The sequence below is a fragment of the Dipodomys ordii genome, unplaced genomic scaffold (assembly GCF_000151885.1).
Source record: "Dipodomys ordii isolate 6190 unplaced genomic scaffold, Dord_2.0 Scaffold18, whole genome shotgun sequence".
NCBI lineage: Eukaryota > Metazoa > Chordata > Mammalia > Rodentia > Heteromyidae > Dipodomys > Dipodomys ordii.
The window spans coordinates 11,785,034-11,800,995 of NW_012267234.1; the positions used below are offsets into that span (position 1 = coordinate 11,785,034).

Consider the following 15,962-nt stretch of genomic DNA (forward strand, 5'->3'; position numbering starts at 1 on the left):
GACATGACAACTTGTACTTCTCATTCATAACCAAGAGATTTACTAAGTGATCATCCAAAGATATATATGGCCCCTTTCCTTCTTTCTTTCCTTTCCTTCTTTTCTCTTCCCTTCCTTCTTTACTTCCTTCTTACTTTTTTTCTTTCTCTCCATGCCCACGAAAGTTCTGCCCAGAGTCCCTCAGCTGGCAGTCCCAGGAGGGCAAAGGCTAAAGCTGAAGTTTCCTAATTCTGTTTCTTCTCTCTGATGAAGGGAACTTGAGAGGCTAGCCAGGGAGATACAAGAAAAGAAGCTACAGCAGGAGCTGGAGCGACAAAAGGAAGAAGATGAGCTGAGACGGAAGAACAAAAAGCCCAAGCAAGGCCCCATGAAGGAGGAGCCTCCCATGAAGAAACCACCACCACCACAAAACAAGCAGGTAACATCCTTCTCTGCTCCTTGCCAAATGGCAGAAGCAGAGGGGTAGCCACTGTAACTACCAACCAATCCAGCATCTTCCATTAACCAGAAAACTGGCCAACCATGTTTGTATGGATTTTAGTGGTAAAACAGAAGGTACAAGGACCAGACCCAGCAATGCTAAGTATCCAATGTATCCTAATTGCTAGCCTTGTGTTTTCCCTGACCACACGGCTTGACATCCCATTCACCCAGTAAGGGCCAGAGAGATAAACCCCATTCATGGTTCAGAGACAAAGTTATAGTTCCAGGGCCCCACTTAGTAATATCTTATCCATTACAGCCTTTGTCATCAGTCCCTATTCTGGTTGTTACTAAATTTAATTCCTGGATGACACTAAAAAATAGGCTGGTATTAAAGATTTGTCTCCAGGAAGCCCTGAAGTCCATGGAGACCAGTGTGCTCCTTGACATCAGTCCAGAAAGATACTCCAACATAAGCCTATCCTTGCATACAAGGCCTGAAAGTCTATCAGCCTGCCAAGCTTAGGAGTCATATCTGCCCACTATGATAAGGAAAAAAAACTGTAGCTGAGAGGTGTGAGAAGCTGGTATGGGCATAGCTGCTTCAGCCCTGTGATATCTAAGGGTAAATCTAAAGCCAGACTTCTAGACAAGATGGGGCTGATCCAAGGAGAAGAGTGAGAGGATATGACAACAGATTGGTATATGTATATACATGAGCAGAAGTATTAACATCCATGAGACCCAATCAGAAAGAGTGCATGTCTGAGCATGCACGACTGGGCACAAGTTGAGGATGCACATCTGCAGGAAGGATGTGAACTCTCAGATGAGAACAAAAGGGGCTGCCCAGGGAGGATTGCACAGACCCCTGCTGTGTGGCACTGCTCATGGAGCCAGGAGGGAGAATTCAAGTAGCCGTAACTTGCAATTACCCAAGTTCAATTTTTAATTTGAAAAAAAAACACAAAATAATTAGTACATTGATTATTGATTCTGGAAACTGCTAGAATGTCTAAGTGAGAACCTCTAGCTTTTCCTCTTTTGCTCTCTGCTCAGGTGACTGTCACTTGAGCAAGAATTCTCGGCACTTGATTGAACCACGATGCTCCCTAGCTTTCCCCAGGACAAACGAAAGCAGGTCTTCAAAACTCCAGTTTGCCAGTCCTTCTCCTGTTGGTTCTTTAGACCAGCAGCTGTTGGCCAGGATTGCCTGTTAACATCCTTGTGAACCTTTCTCAAGGTTCTGCCAGGGCCCAGGCAGATCTACAACAGGGCAGATACAGACACATGGATGGCCTTGATTCTTAGGCACAACCTTTGCACCAAGAGAAACCTGAATTTTGAGACCTTGTGAAATAAAATGTCCCCCTGAGGTTCCTATATGCAGATTGTTCACTCTTGGTAAACCATTTCAAGCATGGTTTGTGTGTTTTGCCTTCTAGGGTCCAACAACCACCAAACTCGATATCAAGGTAGAGTCAGTAGAAAGGAAAGTTTCTGTGAGGGAACAAGCAGTTACCGAGAAGGAAGAGCCCAGCAAGAAAAAGAAGCTCACAGGAGATCTCAATACACCAGGATTTCCTTATGTTCAGGATCAAGAGGACAGCGAAGGGGACTTCCTAAAGGAAAGTGACAGACAATTGGCCCAGAAGTTTAAACTCTATGAGTTGTGTTTGAAGGATATCCAGACCATCCTCACATACTGGGACAGGAAGCAAGGAATTCAGCTGCCTCCTGCAGGGATGGAAGAAGTGTCCCATGAGGCTGATGACCAGCGCCAGGCCCCCTCCAGTGGGCGTCGGGGCCGCAAGGACCGGGAGAGGGAACGCTTGGAGAAGGAGCGGGCTGAGAAGGAGCGCCTGGAAAGGGAAAAGGCCGAGAGGGAGCGCCTGGAGAAGCTTCGGGCCATGGAAGACCGGAGTGATGTGGAGGGAGAAATGGAAGAGGACCATGAGGGGAAGAAGGACCTTGGGGTGCCATTCATCAACATCCAGACTCCGGACTTCGATGGCTCCAGCTGGAAGCAGGCGCTGGAGAATGGCCGCCTTCCCAAAGGAGAACAGGTACAGCCTATCCTTCAGGAAGAGTAACAGTGGAGGCCAGACTGTGATAGCCATCCTTAAAATGTTGCCTTCTATTGAAAAAGCTATATCCCCTTAATTTGACTCATTGTTGATGCCCCCCTTGGATATAAGACAATAAATGCTAAAGGGACTTTTTAGCCTTTGGCAAAAGAAAATCCATAAAAAGTTCCATCCATCTAAAAATTATTCTATCTCTCCTTATATAAAAAGAAAAATCATTTGTTCAGTGGGCTTCTTTTTCTTTTCGGCCAGTACCAGAGTTTGAACTCAAGACTAAAGGCCACATGCTTGCTTAGCTTACTTGCTTTGTTCAGGTGGTGTTCTGTCACTTGAGCTATGGCTCCAAGCTCTACATTTTGCTGGGTAATTGGAGATGGAGTCTTAGAGACTTTGCTGCCTCATTTGGCTTCCAGCCTTGATCCTTCTAAATAACTAGGGCTACAGGTGTGAGCCACCAGCTTCTGGCAGTTGTCCATTGAATCTTTAGCGACAACCCTATACAATAGGATGGCAAGGCAAGTGTGTGTTGAGGGTCAAGTAATAGACTCGTGTACTCCAAAATCTCTATCCTACAAGCCTCCCACCTCAACCGATCATTAGATAGCCTTTCACTCATATCTTACATATGCAACATCCACCTTTGGTGGAGGTTTGAGTGAGAGTACTATGCTTTTGTCAAAGGACAGTCTTTTTCTGTGAAGGACCAAAAACCCAGACTTCAGGATTTCAGGCTATATGCTGTGCAGTCTTCATCAGAACTGAGCTCAGCCTCAAAATGATGAAAGCTACCCACCAACAAGATGTAGCCAAATAAGCACAGCCCTGTTCCACCTAAGTGTGGAGGGACAGTGGTTCACGCCTGTAATCCTAGCTACTCAGGAGGCTGAGACCTGGAGGATTGTAGTTCAAAGCCAGCCTAGACAGAAAAATCTTGAGACACTCTATGTCCAGTTTACTAGCAAAAAGCCAGGCTAGAAACATGGCTCAAGTGATAGAGCACCAGCAATGAGCAAGAAATCTGGGCAAGAGCATTAAGGTAACTGGCAGGCAGACATGCACATGCTCACGCACCTGCGTGTACCCACACCCACACACACCTTTATTTTTTAAAAAATTTTTATTATAAACATGATATACACAGGGGTTGCAGTAACAAAATACAGGTAATGAGTGTACTTTTTGAACAGTGTCAACCCCTCCCACACCCTTTATTTATTTTTAAAAAAGAAAACCAGATTTGGGCATAGAGTACAGTTATCTGACCTCTGGTTTAATTTATCAGGAACTAGGTACAATTTTATAGGAACAGAGACTTGAGAGATTGTTGGCAGGGACAGGCTGGCAAGGGATGGTAGGCAGACCAATGTGATGTGACCATACACATGTCATGCCATAGTGGTCCAGTGTGGGGCCAAGGGAAGAAAACAGTTGAAGGACACTCAACACCAACTCCAATCACGTTCACCTAAAGCCAGCCTTAGAGCATGAATTGTGATTTTTTTGTTCAGAAATATATGTGGGAGTTTTTTTTAAAGACCTATAGCCAAGAACATCCTTTCCAGTCAGATTAAACTGTTGCTTGAACCTCTGGGTTTAGATAATTTAAGCAGTAAATCACACAACTGGGAGGGAACTCCAGCTCCACATTAAATCCTTTAGCTCCCTGTCCCATAGGAGGGAAACACAAAGATGGTGACTTGTTAGTCCTACTGTGCCACTTGGCCCACAGAATGGGAACTCTGATGGGTCAGATTCCTTTAATAACAATAATTAATCTAGGCATCATATATTTATTCTAAAGACTCTACAAACTGGAAAGAAAGTTGCTACTAAAATTTTAGCACCTTTGCCCTTGAGGTAGCTGGCATGTTGTGCATCAGAGAAGAATGAAAAAGTATCAAAACTTGGCTGGGAAGGTGGCTCAGTGGTAGAGCGCTTGCCTTGCATGCCTGAGGCCCTAGGTTCCATTCCTCAGCACCACATAAGCAAAAATGATAAAAAGCCGGGAAGTGGCGCTGTGGCTCAGGTGTAGAGCGTTAGCCTTGAGCTGAAGAGCTCAGGGACAGTGCTCAGGCCCAGAATTCAGGCCCCACGACCAGACCCAAAAAAAAATCAAATCTTTACTCTTTTATTGTTTGTTTGTTGATTGTATGTATATGTGCACTGTGCTTTTCTATATTTAACGTGCACCCATCCTTTCTGTTACCTTTGGAAAGAAAGAACATTAAAGCAAAAAAAAGGAAAAGTTAATGTAGGGTCTAAAAAACGGATAGAAGAACACTATACACAGACATCACAGCCTTGAGAGCCTCTCTGTTTCAGTTAAACTGATTGGTTAAGTGCTACCTGCTTCCTGTCCTAATGGAATTTGAAGTCTAGTCACAAAGAAAGACAGTTAAACAATCACAGTAGAGATTAAAGTCTGAGAGAAGTAGCCTGGTCTAGGGTTTAGGGAGTGGAAAGTCCTTACAGAGCTAGATCAGAGGACCTTTATACCCAAAGTTGCAAGAGTATCTCCTAAGAATTCTAGGAGAAAGGAGGGGACATGAGCCTTTCTCACTCAAGAAAAGATTAAGGTTTGTCTGTCCTCTTCATGGGAAATTAACTCAGGCCTTTTTCTTTTCTTTTCTTTTTTAGATCCTGGACATCTTGGGCCTGGGGTCTTCTGGACCACCCACCCTACCTCCTGCCCTGTTCTCGATCATCTCTTACCCTGTGAAGCGGCCACCCTTGCCTCCCACAGATGTTCTCAAACACTTTGTGTTCGTGCTCCCACCATCTGATGACTTCTCCCTGATAGAGGAGAAAAAAGAGCTAGAAACAGATATAGAACCTGCATCTAGCACAACCACATCCAAGGTAAAGCATCTGGTTCTCCTGGCTTCAGCACCATTTCAGAGGGCAGGGAAGCAGGTAAAGAAGGGCATACACATACCCAGATGTGGCCCAATGCTAAGTCTGTTGTGAAGTACTGGTTCCCTAGAAGCAATGAAGCTTCTGACAAAGGGCCCCAAGTCACACTTACCATATATCTGACCATCCTATTACCCAAGAGGAGACTGAACGTGACAGCTCCACTTTCAACCCTTCTAAGATCCAGGGGATAATTTAGGGAATCTGTCACATTACTTCAAAGCCCAACTGCAGAAAAAAATTAGCTCTTTTAAAATGATAAATATATATTAGAGGCATAACTTAAAGTGGTAGAGTGCCTTCCTACCCAGCACAAGGCCTTGAATTGAAACCTCAGTACCTGAAAAAGGAAAAAAATCAGGAAAAGGGTAAATTGTTCAAGAAATTACCAAGCAGGTAACATTGTCCAAAAAGAAATGTACTCTTTACCTGACCTATGTTGTAACCCCTCTGTATATCACCTTTATAATAACAACCAAAAAATTAAAATTACCAAGGGAGGTTAGATATTTTGGGCAGAGTCACTTTTTATCACTTTGTCTAAAAATATATTAAAATAAATTTTAGCGAAGTGCCACTGGCCAGTATTCCAAGCTACTTGAGAGACCAAAATCAGAAGGATTATGGCTTGAGCCCAGCCCAAGTAGAAAAGTTCTCAAGACTCTTCTCAATCCATAGCATGGTGGCTCACATTCTAGTTTATGGGAAACTGAAATTAGAAAGATCATGGTTCTACAGCCATGGGCAGAAAAGTCCACTGATACTCTGCCTCAATGAAAGAAGCTAAGCGTACTAGTTCATGCCTGTCATCCAAGCCAAAGCAGATTGTGAGCCTCCTATTCATAATTTTCTCATAGCTAGGATGCCAAGCATGTACCACCATGCCCAGCAATTTTTTGTTAAGATGGGAGGCTTACTAATTTTCTTGCCCAAGCTGGCCTTCAACTTTCATCCTTGTGATTGCCACCTTCTGAATAGCTAGGGTTATAGCTGTGAGCCACTGGGCCCAAGTTACATCTTAGGTGGAATGATACAATTGTGGTAGTACAGGATATGCAGGCAAAAGTATTTAGAAGCAAAGATTACCATCTGTGACATTCATTTTAGTGGTTCAGAAGAAAACTCAATAGATAAATAGATAAAACCATTAATGCTAGTTCTTACTGTAAAAGACTTCCAACTTTGAAAGCTTTTCTTAATCATTTTTAAAGTAGAAATGATAAAGGACAAAAAATAGAAAAAATAGATTGAGAATCATGGAAATCTCAATAGGAAAATGGGAAGTTATTTAATTAAACAAATGTGCTTATTTCTTCTTCTCTGAATAGTAAGAGACTTGTTTGTTTGTTTCTTTGTTTATTTGTTGTGCTGGGACTGGAACTTGAATTCAGGGCCTGGTCACTGACCCTTAGATTTTTTTTTCCCAAGGCTGGTATTCTACCACTTGAGCCACACTTATACTTCTAGCTTTTTGGTAGTTAATTGGAAATGAGAGGCTCACAGACTTATCTGCCTGGCCTGGCTTCAAACCTCAGTTCCTCAGATCTCAAGCCTCCTGAGTAGCTAGGATTATAGGCATGAGCCACAGTACCCAACTAGTAAGAGATTTAAAAAATAAATAAATAGCTAGATAGATAGGTAAATGCTATATAAACCTTAAGAACAAAGAGCAGAGAGAAGGAAGATGGGGGATAGGCTATGCCAGCAAAACATTGAGCACTGAAAGCCAAGTGAACAAGTAGCCTAAGTAATACTAGGGAAGCTGGCAGACCAGCTGGCTATTATAAGGAACTTCCAGGAGTTGAAATTCAACCTAAAAGTTCCTGCCAACTTCCAATTTGCTCTAGGGGGTTTTGGTCTCCTCTTCCAGAATTGATCTCTCAGGAAAACACTGGCTTTTGTCACTGCCTCATGAGGCAGGCCCTTCTCTGTCCCAGCCTCCGTACTCTACAGCACCCCCACCTGCCTATGGGCACACTGCAGGCATTTCTGTCTTCAGTGTAGATTTATGAGTATTCACAACCTTGTGTTCATTTTTAATTAAGGCCCAAGAAGAACAGACCGCTTCAGCTAAGGGAGGCAAAATGAAGCTGAAAGATAAAGCAGAACCAACCCGTGAGCTTTCAAAGGACAAACAACGTCGCATGGTCTTCAAGAAAATCAATACTGGGGGAAATACAGGGAGCGGGGCCCCACTGTCAGACATGGACCAGAACAACTTAAGTGGCCAGCATTCCCAAGACAAGCTTACCAGGTGGGCCCCCAGTGGCCAGGGAGGAGGGATACTAAAGCCCCAAGTTGGGGGTACAACTGTCACATTCCCAGTGGGGAATATGACTGTCTTGCCTGTAGGGGCCTAGGGCCCACCATGCCTAACCCTAGCAGGACAGAACCTGTCCCAGGCAGCCCTCCTGATCCCTCATGACCAGAAAGAAGTACTGTCACTTTAAGAGCCTATGTGGTTCTTTCAGACTGAATCACTTCCGATGGATCGTGCCAGCCAATGGAGAGGTGACATTACGAGTACATTTCTCTTCTTCAGACCTTGGAAACTTTGACCAAACATTTAACTTTGAGATCCTTGGAACTCGTCGCCAGTACCAGCTTTACTGCAGGGGTATCTGCACTTACCCCTACATTTGCCAAGACCCAAAGTAAGTATATTCATCTATTTCAAAAGTCAACAGGTATATTTTGGTTTCTCTCATATTCTGAACATGGTAGTTCTTTTGCCACCCCTCTACACCTTTTGTTTTAGTTATTTTTCAGGTAAGCTCTTGTATTTTTGCCCAGGACAGACCTCAGACTGCAATTCTCCTACCTACCCCTCCTATGTAGCTAGGATTACAGGAGCATACCACCAAACCCAGATTATTGATTGATTGAGATAAAGTTCTTAGACCTTGACCCAAAGCCATAGGGATGACAAGATACCACAAGGTATTCCTAGGCTGAGATGAGATAGAATAAGTGTGAAAAGGTTCTTCCTCTAACAAGTCAGTTTGCTTTTTACCCCAATATCAGGGTTTGAACTCAGGGCCTCATGGTTACTAGGCTAGAATTCTACCCATTCAGCCCATGTCTCCAGCCATGCTTTTTGCTGGTGATTTTGGAGATGAAATCTAACAAACTTTTCTGCCTGGGCTGACTTTAAACCACAATCCTTCAGATCTTAGTTTCCTGAGTAGCTAGGATTTCCAGTTGTGAGACACTGGTACATACCTAGATTTGCTTATTTATCGAACAAACAGTCTTTTTTTTGCCCTTCCTTTTTATTTTTGGTACTGGAAATCAAATTCAAGGCCTTGCTCAGGTGAGCATTCTATTAGTGACATTTCTAATCTTTTCATTCTTAGTTTGTTTTTCAGATAGTATCTTGTAAATCACATTGCCCAGGTTTGCCTCAAACCATTATCTTCCTACTTCCATTTGGAGCCATAGGCATATACCACCATACCCAAGTTATTTTTTTTATTGTGAAAATACTGTACAGAGGGGTTACAATTACATGGGCAAGATAATGAGTACATTTCTTATCAAACATTGTAGCCTCCTTTGTTTCCCCTTCCCATCCCTTCCCATCTTCCCCCTTTCCCCCACCCAATCCTCCCCGCTTCCCCTCCTCCCCCACCAAAGTTGTAAAGTTCGTTTTTGACATAACGACTTGTACATCTCATTGTTGCAATGGGTCCACCTGTATCCCTATTTAAATGATTTGTTTTTCCCCTCCCCCTCCACAAATTATACTGACATCAAATACAGTGAAATCAGGGGCTATACTGTGGGGGAAGGACATACAAAGCAACGAAGAAATAATCTTATAAATATGTTAGAAACAATCGCATGAAAGAAAAAAAACATTTGAATACATATCTTAGGGTTCATTTCTCTAACATCACCTTATCTGACCTTTTCTGCTTGACTCAGACATATACTAGATATTGCAAATAAGGGAAACCATGGGACCTATGTTTCTTTGGGCCTGGCTTATTTCACTTAATTTTTTCCAATTCTTTCCATTTCCTAACAAATGGGGCAATGTCATTCTTTCTGATGGAGGCATAGAATTCCATTGTGTATATATACCACATTTTCTTGATCCATTCATCTACTGAGGGGCATCTGGGCTGGTTCTATATCTTAGCTATAATAAATAGTGCTGCAATAAACATAGTCGTGCTGGTAGCTTTAGTGTGGTCTTATACCCAAGTTATTTTTGAGGTAGCATTTCACTAATTTTTTTTGTCCTGGGCTGGTCTAAATCCACGAACCTCCTATTTCTACCTCTTGACTAGCAGACCAATTTCATTTTTATGCTATAACTTGTATAAAATGAATATGTGGCGAATCTGCGTGGGAAAGCTTTTTTTCTGAACTACTGGACACCACTGTGAAGTATCTGAATCACATAAAGGTAGAGAGAGTTCACAAGTAAGCTCCTACTGTAGGTCTTACCAAAGGGCTCCATTGTATCAGAAGCTAATTAATATCCACCAGAAGTAATTTTCCAAAGAGATTCTTAAGAATTTTTGTAACTGCACAGACTAGGTCAAAAGATCCAACTCAGTTCTAAGAGTCTTCTTTCTCAAGTTCAGACCATACTATATCTATTACATCTATTTGTATCTATATACATATATGTATACATGTATATATATGTACAGTATGACCATACTACATCTCTTCTTGGGGGTGCAAAGGAGATAAAGCCTCAACAAAGATCCTCAGTTACTGTCTGTAGACACGCGGGCCCTTTGTTGAACAGGTGGAGTGCTGGGCTCATGGCCATCACACAATGGCATTGAACTTGCATTCAAGCAGCGTCCCCTCTTCTCTTCCTCCCACATCCAGAATTGTATTCCCTCAACGGAAGAAGTCCATAAAGCCAGATGAATTCATCTTTAAGACATTTATTACAAGCATGGACAAGTTTTACTTTGGGCCACTGCTTTGTGGGAAAACAAGAGATAAGTAAGTACTCTTTTCTTTCTAAGCAGATTTCAGACTCCTGGATTTGGGTTCACGAATATCACAGGGAGAGTTTCTCTGTAGACATAGCTTTTGTAGGATCAATTAGCCCAAAACCCACAAATCAGAAGAACTAGTTCTTTGTGTCCAAACTTCTGCTTAACCATCTGCATGAATGAAGTAACACTTTCCCTAAGAGGAAAGTCTGAGAAATGACTGGATTTCTTAAAAGTAAAGGCAGTAGTTGACAATGGCATCTGTCCAACCTGAGATGTTAAGATAATATCTCTAGAAGCCAAATAAAGCAGAGATTGGAATCCATTGGTTGGTTCACAAAGGGAAGATAAACCTTCAAGACAACAAAATCATGGGTGAAGATGAGGTAGCTTAAGAAGAGACAGTGTAAAGAAAAGAAGGCTCCAAAATGGAGCCCCAAAGAATACGGGGAGAAGCGATAAAGGAGGTAAAAAAGATCAAAAAAGGTCAGCATCATGGATCCATGAAAAAATATGGCAGCAGCTATTTCAAGTACCAAAAAATGGCATAAAGATGAAGGTATAGACATCCACAGAGGTCAATACCATGGCTGTCACCAGGGAGCTTATCAAGAGTCCTTTGTAGAGAATCTTGCAGTGAAGCCCAAGCTAAGAGGATTCAATAGTGAAAAATGAAGACAGAGTATGAGGATAATTTGGGGCGTTTGTGTAACAGTATTGGAGCTTGAACTTAGGGTGGGGCATTGTCCCTTAGCTTTTTCACTCAAGACTGGTGCTCTACCACATGAGTCACACCTCTACTTCCACCTTTTCCGGCTTTTTGCTGGTAAGAGTTTCATGGACTTTCTTACTCAGGCTAGCTTTTTGAACCATGATCCTCAGATCTCAGCCTCCTGAGGAGTTAGGATTACAGGCATGATGAGCCACTGCCACTCAGCTTATAAAGATCATTCTTTGGAAGAGTTTGACTATGAAGGAAAATGGAAGTCCAAACAAGACTATTTGTTCAGTTTTAAGCAGAAGGAATAGATTGTTGGGTTGGGCCATCAATGGTGAAGCTCCATGGGACAACGCAGGGTGCTGACCTTTGCCAGGAGGAGGTACCATTGTCTCATACCAGGAGGGAGGAAGATGAGATGGCCTCAAGTGAAGGTGTGATTACAGATTTGGTTGAAATGGTAAGAGGGTTCTTGTACAAACTTTATTGTCTCCCTGACAAAATTATATGAGGTCATTTTTCAGAGAGTGAAAGGAATTGGATGTAGAAGCTTAAAATGTTGAGGAAATGGAGACATAAAAGGCATTTTTGTAAAAGAGAAAGCATATTAGAGGAACAGATAAAGATTGTCAGGCAAAATTGGGGGCCTGGGTGAGGAGGCTTATCATAAACTTAGTTTCTTTCAGTGAGCACAAATTTCTTATGTGTATAGCAAGAAGATGAGGTGGAAGACAGAACCAAGATTTCTGCTGTGTTCATTCAATGAAGTGTTCACTGTAATAAATAGAAAATGTTTTCTATTCCCATGGTTGAATTTAATCAGCCATCATTTTCCTCCATTCCCTTATCATCTTCAGTTCACTTCCTGAAATGCTAGACTAGGAAGTGAAGATGAAAAGGTTTTCTGGTGATGGATCTTCAAGGCCCAACAAAAGGGAAGGCATAAAAGTCAGGTTGATTGGCAAAGTTTGTAGGGATTCCCAAGAGTTGGAAATGATGATGTGTCAGAGAAGCATTGTGTTGGGGATTTCACTCAGTGGAATAATGTTTGCCTAGCAAGTGCAAGGCCCTGAATTTGGTCTTTAGCACATCAAGAAGAAGCAGAAGCAACAGCAGCAGTATATATTTAGAATAGCACAAGAATTTACTAGAATGTAAGGCCAGGCAACAGTGGTTACAGTGGTCCAAATCAAAATCCAGTGCAAATGGATATTAATTTTTTTATTCTTTTGAACTTCGTTGAGCTCATCAGAAACTGGGAAGATAGCAGTGCCTACCTCAAAAATTTGTAAAGAATGAACCAGAGAACTAACATGCATGAACTTTTAGCACCATGATTGATGATGGTAATTATCCATTAGTGCACCCATTATTCATACAAAGTTTTCTGACTCTCTGATTTTGATGTAGTCTCTATATTCTCTCTCATTTCATCCACCACCATAGCCTACTCCAAACACTTTCAGACTATTTTCCTGACCTGTGCTCTGATGATGTTCATCATGTTCCTTGTGCCTTCTCCCCTGGCTCCTTTTCTGTTCATTACCATTCAGTGAACGCCTTCCAGTGACTCTGGTACTCAACTCTGTGGGTCTCTCCCTAAAAGTACTGGGTAATAGAAATAATCTGGCACTAGTGAGCAAGGCCAACTGAATCCATGTGAGAGCAATAATATTCTGGGACGGTATGATGAAAGGAGCTAATGAGGTCATCTCTAAGACAAATGGGAAATGGCAGATGACTCAAAAGATAATCTCTCCTGGGGATATACTTGCATATTTCTCAATAATCTTTTAAATAAATATAACTACCATTCATTGAGTATTTGATCTCTCCATCTGTCCTAAGAGCTTCAGGTGTATGATCTCACTTAAAATCAAGCACACTTGGCTAGGTGATTCTTTTAGGATATTGTCCCCCTAATCTTAGATAAGGAGACCAAGGCTTGTCTGGGAGAAGGTGGAGGTTGGGGTCATGTCGAAGTGGACGGTAAGTTCACAGCCACACATCTTGCATTCTCAACCACCGTGCCAATGTGTCAGCATAGCCATACTGTCCTGTTGAATTGCCTTGTACCAATTCACAGGCTCCTTTTTCACAAGCACACATCCCCATTCCTGTCCACTTCCAGGTACAAGTCATCCTTGTTCCCAGGCAACATGGAGGCACTGACAATCCTGAACAATTCCCCAATGGAGGTAGAAGTGTTTTTCTGTTTTCAGAATGATACCAAAGCAACTACCTACTTTCTGGAGCCCATGAACATGATTCTGAAACCCAATGAGAAGCAGGTACAATGATCTGGGGCAAGGTTTTCTTGGGAAATTCAAGACCTTGGCATCCTTGGTGTAAATGTATTGTCTTGTGAATCTTCCATCAGCTGCTAAATGTATGGGCCTACCCTACTGCAGTTGGTATCTTTGAAGACAACATTGTCTGCTGCATCAAGGAGAACCCAGAGCCAGCTATCTTCAAATTACAATGCCAGGGGATCCGCCCAGAACTAGAGCTGGAGCCCAAGCAATTACATTTTGACCGACTTTTGCTACACAGGTAAGAATTCTAGATGGTACAAGCACTTGAATGGAATTTAAAGAACATTCAGTTCTAAGATCCTCCTGATTTACTATGGAATTGCCTAGTTTGAACACTGAAAAGTCCTGCATCCTGTGGAACTCCTTGGTCCCATGCAAACATGAATAGTTCATAACCCTGTGTAGGTCACAGGTTGTTTTCCCAAATTAAATACATGAAAATTCAATGTAATACATGATCCTGGATTGAATCCTTAACTGGGAAAAATTAATAATTAGAACCAAGATGAAATTTGAATATGAAATGATAACAAGATCTATGTAAAGTCCCTTTATTTTAGTAAGTTCTCTTGGTCTTAGGAAGTATGCACTGCAATATTTATAGGTCAAAAGCACAATGATCTCCAATTTAATTTAAAATGTTTTTTAAATGATGTGGGTTATGAAAGAGAATATAAAGCAAAGAGAACCAAATGAAAAAATGGTGAATCTGGATAAAGAAATACAGAGGAATTTTTATGACTTTTCCATACATTTCCAGTAGTGTTGTTTACTTGTGGATAATTTGAGCTAACTTGTATACACACACACACACACACACACACACACACATATGTATATATACAAAGTCATCCAAACTATCCAAGCTTCATAAACTAAGAGACTTCAAGAAAACCAGCAGGAAAGAAGGGCTAAGAAAAAATATATACAAAAAATATACACAAAAGTATAATTTTTTACTTAAAACTGGTGAAATTTCTTTTGATTTCTGCAGAAAAGATTCCAAGGCAGTTCTTCTCCACAATATCACGCCCCTGCCTGTGGCCTGGCGGATCACCAGCCTGGAGCACTTGGGTGATGACTTTACCACATCCATGATGCAGGGGACTATACCACCCAAGGGAGAATTTACCCTACATGTGTATTTCCAGCCCTCCAAGCCCGTCAATGTCAAGAAGGCTATTCGGTTGGAGGTGATGTTGTCAAAATATGTGTATATTGAGTGTATATATACATGTGCACACATGCACAAGTACGCATGCACACACACATGCCATGTCTCCCTGTTACATGCTCCCGTCTCATCCCTATTTCATATCTTCAGCCCATAAAGGCAGTGTTGCCACTGAGAACAGAGTCCTCTGGCAGTGCCAACTTCTGAGATCACTGAGGAGTCCATGGGTTGTTATGAGGGGCTGCAGGAGACAGGCAACGAGTGAACCCTTGGAGAGGTCACTCTGAAAGCAATTTACCTAAGGGCACAGAAACACTTCTGTGTTTCAATGACTATTGTTATCATCTCCCAACCCAATCACAGCTTGTTTAGGGCTCCTGTGAGGTCACAAACAAACACCTTCTAATAATGTCAACTCAGCCTACACTTCAGAAATATAGTGATAGTCACACAAAGCTAATAAAAAGTAAAGATGAAAATGCAGCTCCTTCTGCCCATTCCTCTGTTGTCTACACCCACACCCCCCAGTGAGTATGATAAGTAGCACCAAACCACAAAACAATGATGGTAAGAGACCTATACCTAACTACATTTGGAAATATTCCTTTCCATCTCCCCTGAAAGATTTTCTCTTCCAGTTACATCTTGCAGGCTCTAAGCAGCTCATTGTTCTTGCTCTTATGAATAATTTCTCTTTCCCTGGTAGGTTTTGGATGCAGATAATCTTGTTGGTGTTGTACAAATTGAAAACATCATGATCTTTGCAGAATCATATGATATTGCTCTGGACATCACCTTCCCCAAAGGTCTGTAGACTCCTTCAAAGAAAGAGTGTTTTGAAGTTGTGTATTTTGTGTAGTATAGTTAATTACTGTATTTCTGGGTAGAGAATGCCACTAATTTGTTAGGATTGTGGTAGTTGTTGGTAGGAGAGAAGACAATTTTGGTGATTTGACGTATAGCAATGTAAGGCCAGAGCAATGTGACATTACTACAGATTGTCATTTTCCAACTGGAGAATAACAAAGTATTGTGATAAATATAAAATTTGCAGACCTCTTCTCTGAGCAGTTGGTAGTAAACATAAACATATGTCTTCTTGCCTGCATTAGTTTTCTACCACTATCATACAGATTGCCACAAACTATTTGGCTTGTTACAACACAGATTGCATGAGGCGTGGTACCTGCCTGTAATCCCAGTTATTCAGGAGGCCAAAGAAGAAAGATCACAAGTCCAAGTCCAGCCTGGATTACATAGTAAACCCTCTCTCAGAAAAAGGTTTAAGATATGATGGTGCATGACTATAATCCCAGTACTTAGGTGGCTGAATGAGAAGTACCATGACTTCAAGTCCAGTCTGAGATA

General features: G+C 41.9%; 1 protein-coding gene across 1 annotated transcript in view; it reads left to right on the forward strand.

Moving 5' to 3' along the window:
- Hydin (HYDIN, axonemal central pair apparatus protein) overlaps positions 1-15,962 on the forward strand; it is a 235,242-nt gene that overhangs the window by 169,954 nt on the left and 49,326 nt on the right. Inside the window, exons 44-53 of the mRNA XM_013012798.1 lie at positions 253-418; positions 1,869-2,489; positions 5,148-5,369; positions 7,469-7,677; positions 7,895-8,077; positions 10,275-10,394; positions 13,237-13,396; positions 13,486-13,658; positions 14,415-14,613; positions 15,301-15,400. Coding sequence (XP_012868252.1) covers positions 253-418; positions 1,869-2,489; positions 5,148-5,369; positions 7,469-7,677; positions 7,895-8,077; positions 10,275-10,394; positions 13,237-13,396; positions 13,486-13,658; positions 14,415-14,613; positions 15,301-15,400 — 2,153 coding nt within the window. The remainder of the gene's footprint in view (positions 1-252; positions 419-1,868; positions 2,490-5,147; positions 5,370-7,468; positions 7,678-7,894; positions 8,078-10,274; positions 10,395-13,236; positions 13,397-13,485; positions 13,659-14,414; positions 14,614-15,300; positions 15,401-15,962) is intronic.